The 15,688-nt window shown below is 38.9% G+C and overlaps 1 protein-coding gene across 8 annotated transcripts in view; it reads right to left on the bottom strand.

Annotated features, from left to right (window-relative positions):
• Epha5 (EPH receptor A5) overlaps positions 1-12,719 on the bottom strand; it is a 352,826-nt gene extending 340,107 nt beyond the window's left edge. For 3 of the 8 annotated variants that reach the window (XM_031342894.1, XM_031342892.1, XM_031342893.1), the window contains exon 1: positions 11,499-12,719. In XM_031342894.1, the coding sequence (XP_031198754.1) occupies positions 11,499-11,685 (187 nt within the window). In that variant the 5' untranslated portion in view covers positions 11,686-12,719. The remainder of the gene's footprint in view (positions 1-11,498) is intronic. The other 5 variants (XM_031342889.1, XM_031342895.1, XM_031342891.1 and 2 more) reach the window with 3 other exon arrangements.
• Positions 12,720-15,688: the final 2,969 nt, after the last annotated feature.

Genomic DNA, 15,688 nt, shown 5'->3' on the forward strand with positions numbered 1-15,688 from the left:
CAATAGGGTATTTTAATGAGATTCATAGACAAAGATATACTTTCCTAATATAAACAACTTTCAAAATCATTATAAATATTATATCTAAATCTACATATAAAAGAGGCAAAAAACCTTCATGATAGTTGGTTTGTAATAAAGACAAAAATTGCCTACAATTTCCACTGAATGTTCAGAGGAAATTCCTTATCATGAGGCATTCCTGAAAATGCCTCATGATATCCCTTGATGTAGCTGATAAGAAGCATCAGTTCTCTGTGGAAAGTCAAAGTAAGACACAGCATGTATACCCCTGATACTGTGTGTGACAAGCTTCCTAAAACTTTGGAAGGTGCTTTGCTTTCCTGGTGGAACAAGAGGGGTGTTCTACAATAGGTAGCACTGTTGGGAGAAGAGATCCTTAATGAGACTGTTGGCATTAAAGTATAGATCCAAACTGTACTGCTGGCCTGGGATGGCAGCTGAGTGTTTTATATTCCCAAATACCAGGGAAAAGATGATAAGGCAAAGACTGTAGAGGTTCAGGTCGAAAGAAAGCTATAAAAAGAGAGCTCAGTGGATGCTAGTGGAAACTAGACAGTAAGGAAAACAGTGAGCCAGTCTAAAATGTGCAAGCATTGATTAAGTATATTCTGATGACGTGGTTATCAGGATTAGTGAATGTGAGGAGGAAAGCATCCAGAATTGCATATATTTTCATACACTTTGACTGCGTGTATTCTTGTCTACAATAGAATACTCTGCTGGGATGACAAAGGTGGAAGTGGTTATGGATACTTGATGGCAAAATTTTCCCTTGCACCAAGACCTAATAAGACTAGTGCTGAAGCCAGGGTGCCTAAGTTTGAGTGAAGGCATTTCCACTTTGACACAAACATATTGAGGAAAGTTATTTTAACTATACACTAACTCACTTTCCTTAAAAGCAAAATGGTGATAATGAGGGTCATTTCTAGGAAAACAAACACATATGTAAATCATAGCAATGACATATAATAAATCAAAAGTGAATGACAGCTATCTATACTATCTATACTTTGTGATTAAGGCATGGACATTCATGAGTATGTAATTTTAGATTTACAAGTAATATAATGTTACAACCAAACATTATGTTCTAAGCTTTCTTATGTTTTGTTATTGTCTCTTATGTGCTAAAGAACAGTCTTCTGGTAATTATATTAAAACCTTCTGGAAATATATAAACCTACTCACATTTCCAAGAAATATGTTTAATATGCTTGTGACTAAAGAGATAAGTGTTCTGGGAAATGAAAATGGAAAACTGCATTTAATACTGGAATCAGGAGTGTCCGATATCTATATCAAGAAACTTTAAGCATTTTCCTTGCGATGGATTTTCAAAATCAGAGCCAGTTAATGATCTTCTCGCTGTATTCAAAGTTACTAGGTGTATTTTAAAGTTTTACACATGTATACTTTAATGTAAACTCTGTAACATATCAGGGCATAATCAAGAGATATCCTAAAACTAGAACATGATGGCAAATATTCAAAATACTTGCTGATATCCCTTGATGTAGCTGATAAGAAGCATCAGTTCTCTGTGGAAAGTCAAAGTAAGACACAGCATGTATACCCCTGATACTTGTATTTATCTTTTCCTTTATTTCCTAGTCAATCACCAAATTTGTCATTAGGAACTGAAACCCAACAGAGAATTTGGACACTTGTGGTTCATTTTTAGTTTAGTCGTGGTTCATCTGTGTTCATTTTAGTTTGCTGCATGGGGCATTTTGTCAATTCTTTTTGTTAAATTGGAAGACATTTTTCATCTTCCAACTCAAGGAAGATGATGACCTGTGACTAATAAATGATGTCTCTAATAACCTATATATCATGTTGTATAAAAAAGAATATCTGATAATTTGTTATTTGGCCATGGGACTGTAGTGACTGTATGTAGCAGTATAGATGCAGTCTTATTTTATTTCATAACAGCTCTAAGAATAATCCCTAACATATTCATGCTTACTGTGTAGACCCAGAAGGGGCTGATTCGTGTAATCTCATAGCACATAGCAGAGCTGCAGTGTCATGGTCTCTAAGGCTCTTCCTTCTTATCTATCATGCAAGATATACCATAGTTAGGAAACTGATGAAAAATTAAAGCCCAAGACTAAGTGACAATGACTACATCTATGCAAATGAGGCACTATCAAAGGGTTGCTAAGATCAACATTTCTGTTAAATCTTAGAAGAAGATAAAGAAGAGGAGGAGGATGGAGGAGGGTTGGGAGAGGAAAGGAAGAGAGAGGTGAAAGGAGAAGAAGAAGAAAGTTTTTGTGTTACTTAATTTTTATGGAAGTTTTTCTAGACAATCTTCACTTTTATCCTGACTCAATCTAGTACACACAAATATGGCCAACTGAGAATATTTACCTAACTCTACTCCTGGGTTTCCTGTTCCCTCTTGAGATCTTCTTTTCTGTAGAATTCTATCAATTAAAACGTGCTTCACTCACTTTTTCCCTGCTACAGTTTTAGGAAATATGTAAAGTTCTTTATAACAACCCTATTATAGACAAATAAACTGAAATACAGCCAACTACAATGGATTACTAAAAAAAAAAATGTAGTAAGTGCTGGAGATTACCATCAATAAAACTAATTGGTTTCAAAATACAAAACTAGATTGTTTTTTTCTGATCTCCTTATCTTGTCATAGCACCTTCGTCTCTGCGTACTTGGTTTCTCAGGCTTCGAGAAATATCATTGAACCACATCTAATATCTTATAGAAGTTATGAATTATTTTGTTTCTGTTGCATCTTCCTCATCTCCTCTCAGTGATGGAGTGGTGGGGCAGGAGAGGGTGGGTGGGTGGCATAGCACCCTCATAGAGGAAAGGGGTTGGGAGGAGAGGGCAGATATGGGGTCGGGGGGGTTGTGGAGGGGTAACAAGTAAGTAGAATATCATTTAAGATGTAAAGTAATGAAATGATTATAAAGAAAGAGAGAAAGAAAGAGAGGAAGGAAGAAAGAAAGAAAGAAAAGAAAGAAAGAAAGAGAAAGAAAAAAGAAAGGGAAAGGAAGGAAGGAGGGAAGGAAGGAAGAAAGAAAGAAAGAAAGAAAGGAAGAAAGAAAGGAAGAAAGAGAGAAAATGACAATCAAAGATATGGTGGTTTGAAACTAGAGATCATTAAGGTCTGTCAAGCAGAGCTGGTCTGCAGTCTTCCCTAATACTTGGCTCTTAGGAGCAGAGTTACACATTTCTATACTGTCTTCACTGAAGGCCCTCTATGTGAAGAGCGTCCATTGAGAAGTCATTCCCACCTCTGTTGCCATTACAGAAGGGAAGGACTCTGGATGAAAGCTAAACTTGGCTCATATAGCAAGCTCCTGCTGGGAACTGCAGGGGTTGAACTGGTGCCAGCTGGATTTACCTGCTGAGTTACTCTTTCCATAGACAAGACATTAGCACATCCTGAGACTGTCCTGCCAAGGCAGCAATAAATGAGTTACCTTTCAAGACAGCCCAAGCTGACAGAGATCACTAAAACTCGTCTACTTATGGTTCATGAATTAAGTAAACAGCCGATAATGGAGTTTGGTGCAATCTATTATTTAGGTAGAGAATTTTTCCTTTTAATTAAGAGAAACGTCTCATCTTCTTAATATCCTGTTTCAAATTGTGACATATTTGGGGCGTAACTGAGGACACCGGGCATGGATTCTGACCCCCTTAACTTGTGTTGTTTTCCTAAGAGAGGAAAAAGGATGAAGCTAAGAGGTTTGACAGATGAAAATAAGAGTATGAAATTATTATGAAGAAAAAAGACAGCTCCCCCTCTTTGAGTAGAACAGACTGTATTTTCTTCAAATCATACAATACTTAGCCTGAAACATGTTTCCAAGTAGGAACATTTCTCACAAAGCATATGCAAAATATTTCAACCTTCAGGTTTTGGCTCTTTGAGGATTTCAGGGTATTTTAGAATCATTTTCTGAGAGCTATGGCCCAGTTTACTTAGAACTGAAAACAAACTTAACTGATGGGGAAGATGGTCTGGACAATAATCAAGCCAGTGAAATAGACTTAGAAGAATCACAAACACTTAAATAACATTTACTTGATCTGTGGTGTATCTAATGCTACAAGTGTTTGGCATGACTCAATTAAACAACTGATCTCACCATGTGTACTCTTTGGTTGGTGGTATGTTTAGTCCCTGGGAGCTCTGAGGGTACTAGTTAGTTCATATTGTTGTTCCTCCTAAAGGGCTACAAACTCTTCAGCTCCTTGGGTCCTTTCTCTAGCTCCTTCATTGGGGACCCTGTGCTCGGTCCAATGGATGGCTGTGAGCCTCTACTTCTGTATTAGTCAGACACTGGCAGTGCCTCTCAGGAGACAGCTATATCAACAGAAAGAGAGGCCCTTGGTCCTGTGAAGGTTCTATGCTCCAGTGTAAGGGAATGCCAGGGCCAGGAAGCAGGAGAGGGTGGGTTGGTTAGCAGGAGGCAGGGGGAGGAAGCAGGATTTTTTTTTCAGAGGGGAAACCTGGAAAGGATATATCATTCAAAATGTAAATAAAGAAAATATCTAATAAAAACCAAAAAACAAAAAACAATGATCTCACAAAGAAATATAAAAACTATAAATTCTAAGTATATGAAATAATATTAACCAAAGAGTTCCTTTTTCTCATCACACTGTTGTATCTTCAGAGCCATAGGGAATCAAATATAAAAATTAAAATATGTGTGTAAGTATGAATGGCATATTCTTTTCAAAAGAGATTTTAAAAGACTACAATGCTTTTATTATTGAGTTTTTATTATAGCATATTTAAATTGTTCCCCACTCCTTCTTTCAGCCTTGCTCCAACCCTTCCATGAATGCTTTGGCACTTTCAAGCACATCCTAGCAAAGTTATTATTCAGTCTTAAATGAATGCATAAAGATTAAAACCACGAATAGTCACTGAGAGCTACAAAAGGAAGAAGGCATGACCTAGATATGACCCCATTCAACAAAGGATTGTATGTTCCCTCATTGTATAAGAAATAATTCAAGTGATATTAATAAAGTAGCTCATAAGGTGATAAGAGACTAAAGGCTGTGCCCCCTATAGGAAAAGCAGAGCTACAGTGAAGTTTAATTATACTCAGAGCCTGCTAGGCTTTATTTAAATGGAACACAACTAATTGGTACTGTACAGGCAAAATTCACACACACGCGCACACTCGTGTCTAGATGGTTTTCACTCAGTGTGTCAGACACAATTCTTTATGGTTTCTGGAAAATCACTAAAGATAAAAAAAATTTTAAAATTGCAAACTAATATAATATCAGCTAATAATGTAACCATCCAAGGTCATAAAGACTTTTACAAACTTACAATATGGTTCTTATTACATTCAAGTTTATGACTGTGATTCTTATTTGGAGTTCCAGATGAAAAAAAAAAATGAGCTTTGAGAAAAATAAAAGCCATACTATATTAATTAGTAGACATTCAACTAGGTCCAGTTCAACTTGTTACATATATTAAAACTATTTTTTTATTCCTTTATTTGCCTTTGCACTTCAGTAGTGCTTATTATCAGGCAGTAGTATCTTAGATGACAGAAATAAATTAAATAGTTATTCTAAATCTATTTGCCATGAAGTCAATAAAGATAACTATGTTAAAATGTTCAATTTTACATTTTCATTTAATATTAAATTTAAATATATCCACATATTTTTCTGATGGGGTAAGAACAATGGGGTTGAATAAACTCTTGTATATATGAAACTTCTGTCATTAAAAACAAAACTCATAAAATCTAATGCCTGAGGCTTAAAACGTGAAAGGAATAAAAACTGTACTTTTGGTTTTAATTTATAAGAATGTCTACACCATTTACCTGATTTAGTTAATCTATTTCAGAGCAACATCTATAGCATCAGTGATCTTACTATCATCATCTAAATATTCACTCTACAAATAAATGAATGAATTATCAAATGTGAGATGGCCAAATATACACTTAGAAGTCTTACACTGTCGTCTATTTTGTACAGACCCAAAGTTTCAAATCTTCTTCATTGACTCCGAATGCCCATTTGAAAAGCAAGAAACTAATTTTCTTGTTTAAATGGTTTTAGAAAGTAAATATTAAAAGCAAAAACATAAAAAGCAAAGGGATACGTTCATATATACTTATGATTTGAATACTATATATACTTACATAAGGGATAAGTTCATATATACTTATGATTCCTTGGAAGTTTAAAACAATTTAAAAAAAACTAAATCGTTTATATTCTTTATTAAAAATTTTCAATGAGACCAGTGATTTGAGCAAGATTGTAACTGGTGAACTTCCAATTTTTAAAAGCACTAAAGTAATAGGAAGCTTAAAATAGTTTCCCCTAGTAGTAAAGCTTTAAAACTTGTGATCGACTACATCCGGAAATCCTTTACTTACTTTTCACATGGGTAATGGTTTTAGTAGAATAAGAACATTTACCTGGTTACTTTAAGTGTGAACATTATTAAACTGTATCTTAAAAACATGAATCACCTCAATTATTAGAACTCTTTTGAAACCTAACTTTAGGTAGATAGATGAACATGTATGCTGCACTTAATTTTAAGACAAATAGAATATATAATGCTTTACTCTTAATGGTCTTTTGAATTGTGTGCAATGATATAAAAGACTGTCGTAATCATATTACTGATTATATAAATTTTTATGAACAATTGAGTATGTATTTACCTAGTTAAACATGTCGGTATGAGCCCTTCTGTGCTATTGAAGTCTACCCAGTAGATATATAACAATGTAAACACTGTCTCTGGTCTCAATTTTTACATTTAGCTCTCAGGTTTATTTATATTCATAGTTACTCTTTATGGTACATATAGAAATGATGGGGCTTTACTAACTTACAAGGAAATTTTGATACTCATCCTTCAATTAATTCCAATACTTTATGAATATTGTTGCAAAAGTAGTAGAAGTTTCCAAACTATCAAAATAATATCCAGATAGATAATAACTCATCTAACTAAAGTTCGTCCTATCCACTAATAAAGCAAACTTGCTTTTTAAATGAAAAGAGTGGCTTTTTAAAGGATTACTTTTTAAGAATTAATTTTCACCCACTAGAGAAAAAATTAGCCACAGTCAGTTAATGCAATGATGTACCTTTATACTCTATATTTACAGGGAAATGTTGGATGGTTTTCTCAAATGAAAGAGAAATTAATTAGCCATTCCAGCAAATACCTTAAGAAGTACACCGAACAAAAGATAATCAAATGACAAAGTCAAACAGCCGACGTAATAGCTGCAAGTAACAAAACTCTGTCATTTCTCTATCAGCAACAATATCGAACCAAATGCTTTGGAAATGTTTGCCTACAAATAGCCAAGCCACTTGCAGTTGATATTTTCTGTACTGTTGCCATATACTCCGAGTGCTCACAATTTATGAAGTATGATGAACATATAAATATGCCAAATGGTGCATTTCTAAGTATCCAAATGTGACCACTTGGGCTCAGTGAAGAGTTCATGCATATAGCCTTTGCAATGGCCTGGTTTATACCCAATTAGAAAAAACAACCAACCTACCATACAAACAAATAAAGAGAAGTGTAAGCTTTTAAATGAGTCAATGTTAAAGAAAAAGTATTGAGGTTGAAACTTAAAAAAAAAAAAATCACTAAATTGCAAGCTGTGGAATTGTTATTCGTTTTTACTCTTGTTTTACATAAGGAAATGAAATCATCTTACCTGTCACCCTGATACCAAGGAAGAGCTTAAAATGTCAAGATTCCCACCCCCAACCTTCATGGTTTATTAAGCAAAAAGCCAACACTCTCCATGGTCTCTTCTGGTTCCAACAATCTATGATTCAGAGGGATGTAATGGCTCTCTTTACTTGTTGGGTAGTATCCTGGTGAGGGACCGGTTTTACTGTCCTTTCCTGTGGGGTCCTGCCGGTTAATCTAAAAGGAAATGAATTACAGCAGGCAGACAGGCTACAAAATGAAGCCATTTAGTTTTACAAGTCTATTGTATCCTTAGATATGTTTTATGGGCCTGGTCCTATTATACGCCAAGAGGAAAAAAAATCCTTAAACAAACTTTACTTTCAGTCCCTTTCCAGTGAAAATATTTACAATTTTATGATTGTCTTTCAAGTCATTATAGCCAACTTCCCCCTATCCATCTTTTTCCAAGAACCTCCTATCCCACTTGCTCAAACGTAACAAAAAAATAAAAAAATAAAAAAAATAAAAATAAAACACACACACACACACACACACACACACACATTCAGAAACAAGAAACTGGACTTTTCAAATTCAAACTGCTGACAACCGTCAGCACTTTACTGGGGCATTACTGACTGTAGCTTCAATGAATTAAGCTTGATTCATGCGGGTGAATCATTTTCAATGCAGAGCTGTTCAGCAGTAATTGGCCAAGAATCCCTGCTGAGAAAAGCACTTGTCAAATAATGCTTGTTTACAAATATATCTCCAGACAGCAAAAAGTGGCAGTTACTGAATAAGTTCAGGGCCACCTCCAAAAATTCAGAATTGTTGCCACAGTCACTTTACTTATTAAATTCTTAAAATTGTTCACTTGTTGATGCACTTATGAATGCTGTCCTCCTGGATCAATCTGAAAATAAAGTCTTCTACTAAAATGCTTGTAATTTTATTTTTAAGTAAACGTTTGCCCACCTTAATGCAGACTAAGTGTTTCTTCCAAGTGTGGTTTCTACCTATACATCACAAATGAGCACATATTGATTATATAATTCATTTAGAATGCAGTTATCCAGGAAAGATGGATTTCAGAAATAACTGGAATAACCAGTGTAAACAATAATTCACATTTATTTCTTCTTGTCTGATACTTTGTCACATAATCATATCATGAACATTCTATATGTGTGTAATGTATTTACATATATATGAGTGAAGAATCAATAAGCATTTATGTAAGTTGCAGACAGCAACTTTTATGAATTTTATAAATTTCATGAATTAATTCATTATTAAGTTTAGCATGTCAATAAAATATTTCAGTATGTGACCTTCCAAAGTTCTTAAAAACAAGAAACAAGCAGATGATGTTTCATCTTATTTATTAAATAAAAAGGAGTATTGCTGTGAATCTTTCAATGTACGTCACTGCTCCACCTTTAAAAGCAGTGGTACAGAAAATGTAAAGCAGAAAAGAATCCACATTTCGAAAAACAGAAGGATCTGGGACGGGATTACAGATGATGACGCGGTAGGTAGTGAGTGAGTGAATTGGACAGACAACCTCAAATAGCACTAATATTAAATCTTTAACTACACATCACAAAACGTTCCCCAAACAGCAGGCACACTTGATTCTGGATGTCTTGAGAGCACAAGCTTGCCTTTGTCACATCCTCCAATGCTCATCTGCATGTAAGCAAGCCGCTGTGCGGTTTTCTAGCTGGAGAAGACTGCGCAACCTGTGGGTGTTAAAGCTGACGCTTGCCTGGCCCTCTTCCCCAAGGTGCAAGCTTTGCTTAGGGCACCATTGGAGACTTGTGCTATTTCCCCACTTCCTGTTCCTCCTGCTTGATTTTGAGCTCCTTAGTCTTGGCCCTCATTCACATTGGGTGTCACACTCCCTGATAATTTATTTCTTCAGTTCTTTTTTAGGGACTTCCTTGAGTCCATTTCCCTTCCGCATTGTATACATGGTAAGGGGTTATAGAAAGCTGCTTGAAATGTCTATGTAGAGAAAAGGATGGGTGCCATTACCCTTAAATTGTTTTGCAGTTCGATCAGGATGGCTCATTGGTTGAATAAAATGGATAAAAGCCCCCCTTCCTCCTCCTTATTCCTCCCTCCTCCTCCTTCCTCCTCTACCCTCCCTCCCCCCACCCCTCCCCTGTATTAGCCCTCTTAGAGCTTTTGAACTTCTAATCTAATGTTTTTAACATAGGACCTTAATAAAAGGCCCAAGTGTAAAACAAACAAACAAACAACAAAATAGAATCACCACTTAAACTTTACAGAGAAAAAAAAATGCAACTTGTTTGGCTTAAACATGAAGCATGGCTTGTTACCATGAGATATCGACAGATACACATATTCCTCTGAACAGATGTTTAATAATAAACATAGTGAGAGAGTCAGAGGGGTGGGGTGTGAGTCTCCATCTGCCCTGCTTTCGCAGGGTTCTTTGGGAACTGGCAGCACTGGGGGTTACCAGCTCAGCGTCTTCTACAGCAGACTGAATCTATGCTAGTCAGGAGGGTATATACCACTCTGCTGCTGCTACTTCATCTTTCAGGTCCAGCGTCGCCTGTTCCCGTGTGCAGGGGTTTATTTAAGGTTTTACTCCTCGGGAGTCTCGTCTACAGCCCAGGGCTAAAAACCCCAGGCTTCTAGACAAGAGAACAAGATTTTGATGGTTCCACAGTGAAGTCGACCACTCCTGGTGACCCGAAAATCTGGTCTGAGATGCTGTGTGTCTTTCCACATGCTCCACCCTCCCCGTGTGAAGGCTTGAGCAAACCATGGTGTGTGAAAGAGGAGCAGACCTCCGGGGTCTAAGAGGATCCCCAGGACGAGACCATAGAATGGAACAAGACTGGTTTCTCAGAGACTGAGACTGGCTCAAAGGAAAGGAGAACACAGGTGGCGTTCCTGCCCCCAGGTTTACTCTCCCGGAGGAACACAAACAGTCCGGAGCAAAGAATTGGGGATAAGAGGGTTGGGTACTTCAAGACCTCGTGCCTCTCGCTAGCATAGATCTTCTCTCACCAGATAAGCTTTGGTGGGATCCATGAATAACTTCCTGGTATCCACACTGCCTGTCTCTCCCAACACCATCCCACCTTCCCGCCTTCCTCTACCTTAGCTTTAGAGTGTTAGTGAGCCCCCCGACCCCCAGATGGAAGGGCATCCGTCCGTTTCTGCCCTTCGCAGCCCCCTTCCTCAAAAATTAAAGCTCTTGCTAACCAGCTTATAAAGCAGCTACTGATGCTGTAAGTAACAGCTCCCGGGGGTAAGGCACTTTCTCCAAAATAAAATCACCAGCCACTCTGAAATCGTCTTCCAACGTTAGCATCAAATAATGATTTCTAAAACCCACACACATCCTAAGAGCCTTATGGTCATCTCTCTCAGTAATACGGATGTGTCACTTCTCCAGGTTCTCAGGACCCAACCGCACCCAACCTCCCAGCTCAGGTCTCAGACCTCTTTCCATCAGCCTTCCAACTTCCCAGCCCCCAACCAGCCTCAGTCCACAGCCAGGTTCTTTGCCTGGCGAGCTCTCTGCGGCTATGTCAAACAATGCAACCAAAGATACCAGAGAGATCCGGAAACGCCAGCAAAAGCGGACAAACATTAATTGGAGCTGAAGAGCGGGGGTTTAGTCTCGGCAGCGGCGCTTGGAGCGCTGCGACCGGCTGACACAAGCTCCACCTCACCCATCCACCCCAGGGCGCATTGGTCCCCACCTCCATTTCCCTACCTTCGTTGCTGGGGCTGGCCAAAAGGGTCCGGAGCGCCGCACACAAGAGAAGGCACGTCCAGAGGGGACCCTTTAGAGGTGCGGAATAACAGCCTGCCAGAGAGGCAGGGACGCGGGGGGTGTCGCCGCCGCCACCTCTGCCCTGGGTCCGTCGGCGTCCCGCACCGCGGGGCCCGGAGCCCCGCATTTTCTACTACCCTCTTCTGCCTCTTATGTCCCGCGAGGCTCAGTCTAAGGTTCAGGCTTGGTGGAAGGGGCGAGAGAGACGCGGAACTCCTCCTCCTGGTGAGGTCCTGTGCCTTCTGCCTCTCGACCCCTCTATATGCGGGAATCACAGATCCGCAGAGACCGCTGAAGTTTGCTTCTGGCTCGTGTCGCCCTCCCTTCCCGTTGGATAAGATGAATTAGAAGTTCTGATGGCTAGTACAGTCCGGGGTAGGCTCAGTCAAGGGTCTGCAGAGGGTCCCGAGTCCCACTCCTTTGCCTTTTAAGACTTTCCTTTTTCTGATCCCCGCCTTTCTTTTTTTTAGAATTCTTCTTCTTATTATTTTTTAAAGTGCCTCCAGGGTTGGAGTGTTGGCGAAGGTTCCCTTTCAGTCTTCAGTGCTGATACGGAGGAGATTAAAGAAGACAAGTCATCTTAAATCATGATGTTTTCCATTAAAAAAAAAAAAGACGAGGGAGGAGGGAAAAAAAGCAAGCAGAGTGTCTACCGATCAAGGGGAGAAGAGTAGAGCAAACGGTGTGTGGCAAACACCGAGGAGAGTGGAGCCCAGGCAGCGAGCGATCTAGAGAACTGAAGAGGCCGGCAGAGGGAAGTCAAATCGCTGCGGGCTGAGCGCTGCCGGGGGCGGTGCAGCGGGCGGAGCGGGCTGGAGCGCTGGCCCGGGAGCAGAGCAGAGCCCGGAGGCTCGAGCGACTGCGGTTCCCGCTGCTCTGCGCGGAGGCGGAGTGCGCGGCGGCCAGGGCGAGCCGGCGACTGCACCCGCGCGGCTGGCTCGCTCGCTTGTTCGCTCCCGCTGTGTCTGGAGCTCCTGCGTCTCACCGAGCCTCCCGACTCCGCGCCTCCCACCTCCTCCCTCCGCCCTGCGCTCCCCCCGCCCTCTGCTGCTCCCGGCCTCGCCAGTGACGAGCTACTGTAAGTGTGACTCGCTTAAACGAAGTCGCACACCCACAGAGGGAAGTAATCTGCAGGCTGCCGTGGTGAGTGTTGCCTAGCGGTCTCCGAGAAAGGCGCGTCTTCCTCCCGGGATAATTAGGGTAAAGAATACTCCCGACGATGCCTGGAAGGACCAGAGGTCCCTGGAGGAGGAAGGGAAGCCAGCCCTAGCTCAGCCCTCAGCAGGAGGAGCAGCGGGTCCCTGAGTCTGGCATAGCAGCCTGCTGCCCTTTGCAGGCTGTGGCACCAACAACCTTGTCGTCATATGAGAGCACATTCGCAGGCTCTGCTGGTCCATGGCTAGTTTCTTAAACACCATGCCCCTCAGTTTCTTTGACCCTTTCTGTTCTTCTGGAATGAGATAATTACTCAACCCGTTCTTGAGAAGTAAACTGTAGACTATCTAAAGTCAGGGATAGTAGGTCGCTTTGAGATCTCACAGCATCAAAGAATTTGACTGTTGGCATTTGTACTAGGCTAGGTACTTTATAATACATGAAGACTTAATTCATTTATTCCAGTAACAGAATGCTTCTGCGATAGAATACTTTAGCACTGAAATTACGTAATGGGAAAACATGCAGTTAATTCCAGTGAAATCAACACGGGTATAATAATGTCAGAGCTTTAACATTTTTAATTATTCTAATTGCCCGTGGTCCATTACACTGAAAGAATAACAAATAACCAGGAAAATGCCGCTGAAGAGCATCCTGTCTTCTGTGCTTCCCCTGTGTTGTGTCTTCCTGCTTTAACATCCTTTTTCAATTTACTCGTTCATTGTTTCAAAGAGATACACAAGAAAGGCGATTTTAGGAGGTCAACTCTCAATATCAGAATGCAAAGTGTCTCCCAAAAAGTGTTTTTTTTTTTTTTTTTAGGAAGAAACGTATCTCATTCAATTTGGCCTTTGATAACTACTTTTAAGATTGGGTTCCTGCTCACACTCACTAAAGCTATACACCAGCCTGACACACCTAGACTGTTGATGGCTTCACAATAAATTTGTCACGTGATTAGACGGTGCCCTTTGGGTTTTGTTTAGATGCTTTCAATAGAGGAGAAAGAAAACAGCTCAGCGGTGGTAGACTCGTTTAAAGAAATGGAAGCTCATCTTTGATTTTTTCCCCATGAATGTTTTGGCAATAGGAAGGCGAAAACAGATTCATTCTGTTGTAATGTGCTTCAAATGTATGAAGCAAGTTTAGAGGAGTGGCAGTGAATCTGTCTTTCAGTTTGGCTAAGAGCCTCACTTCGAGATGGAAAGTTAAAATTTATGGGTCTATTTGAAGAGCATTCAAAATACGAGTCTTTCCTCCACCTTGGTTTATAGCCGAGTTACTTAAGAATTTCAATACAGAATAGCAAGAAAGAAAGCCTTGCAGCCCACAAGAAAGCTAGTCCAAGACATGGGTAGTTCGGTTGCCTCTGAGTATGTGCTTTACTTCTTTGGCCTCAGCGTTCTCATTAGTGAGATCAGGGATTACAGAGAGAGTCTTCAAGCTTCACATCCTCCTTTACTGTGTGTGTGTGTGTGTGTGTGTGTGTGTGCCTGTGGGTGTGTATCTGTGCTACCAGTCTAGGGTATTAAATAATGGGCAATTATTTAATATCAATTATACAGAAATCAAATAAATAGAGTTTATATTCCCATGTTACAAAAGCCTTAAACAAACTTTCTGTGTTATGGTTTGGTAAAAGTTGATATTAATTGTTCACTTTTCCTGACATGCCTCATACTCCTTTCCGTAGAAGTTTTTCCTCACTATATACTGTATAGGACTGAAGCTTAGATATTCAGGTCTGAGGTTTTCCTGGTAAGATACTTGGTTGGTTTGTTTCTTGGAAGGATCCACAGCTTAGAGGTTCTATCAAATAACACAATACCAATATTTTTGTGAAAAATATTTACAATTTTCCAAATATAAAGCTAAAGATAATTGTCTAAATACACACACAGATACATAATACATACAATATATTATATATTTATATATAATAAAGAAACAAATACAATCTAAACCAAACACACCCAAGATTTTTTGGGACATTGGTCATATGGCTTTAAAAGTGTAATCTTCTACTCAAGATGAATGATTTAAGTGATTCAGAATCCCTAATGTAAAACCATTTTTATTGTCCAAGTATTTGTTTAATAGTATTTACATATGATGTACACTTTTCCTGAAATGTCTCATGCTTCTCTGATTTTGATGCCTGATACTCCTTTCCATAAAACTTTTCTCTACTATTACATTAAATTTCTTCACTATATGCATATTTTGAAAGAAATAACAGCTGTAAAAGGAGGTCCCAAAGACAATAATATTTATTTTTACCAAGATTGTTAATCAGAGAATACTATGGTGGTTGTTTGGCTTTGGCCTCAATTTCAAAGGCCTTGCACTTGGCCATATGTCATTTTCTTGGAGTATAATTAATCTTTGCCCACACTGTGGAATCAAGGCATTGAATAAAATTAGAGTTGTGTTTTTCTTTCATAACTATAGTGTTGCATAATAAAATGTTAGCACATCCTATTGGGTTGGATGTTCTAACACCTGTATTTGTCATAAAAATTATGTTTCAAAATGAGGAGGTCTCTGATTTCTTCTTAAATCTTTGTTTTTCTACTAAGTTGGATTATTATTTCTGTTTGGTTGTAAATTTATTTGTTCTTAGAAAAAACTAGGTAGAGTAACCTTGAAAGAACTCCTTGAGAGTTGAGTGCCCTTGTATTTTCAATGTTGTGGATATAGTAAATACATTAAAAAGCTTGGAAATATATTCTTTACTCTCAAAATGGAATAAAAGCAGTCATGGTAAAAACATTATATTATTTACTGTCAATTTACTCTGTGTGAACTATTACTTGATGATTTCACATTAATTACTTCAGCCATAATATGGGTGGGTGTAATTATTAGCCCAATGTTAATGAGAAAAAGAGGGAAGGAGGTTAGGTGACCTGACTAGACACACAGCTGGTAGAACATTTGAATTTTAACACATGTTCTTGCTTTATTTAAGA

Source organism: Mastomys coucha, unplaced genomic scaffold, assembly GCF_008632895.1.
Source record: "Mastomys coucha isolate ucsf_1 unplaced genomic scaffold, UCSF_Mcou_1 pScaffold22, whole genome shotgun sequence".
Classification (NCBI taxonomy): Eukaryota; Metazoa; Chordata; class Mammalia; order Rodentia; family Muridae; genus Mastomys; species Mastomys coucha.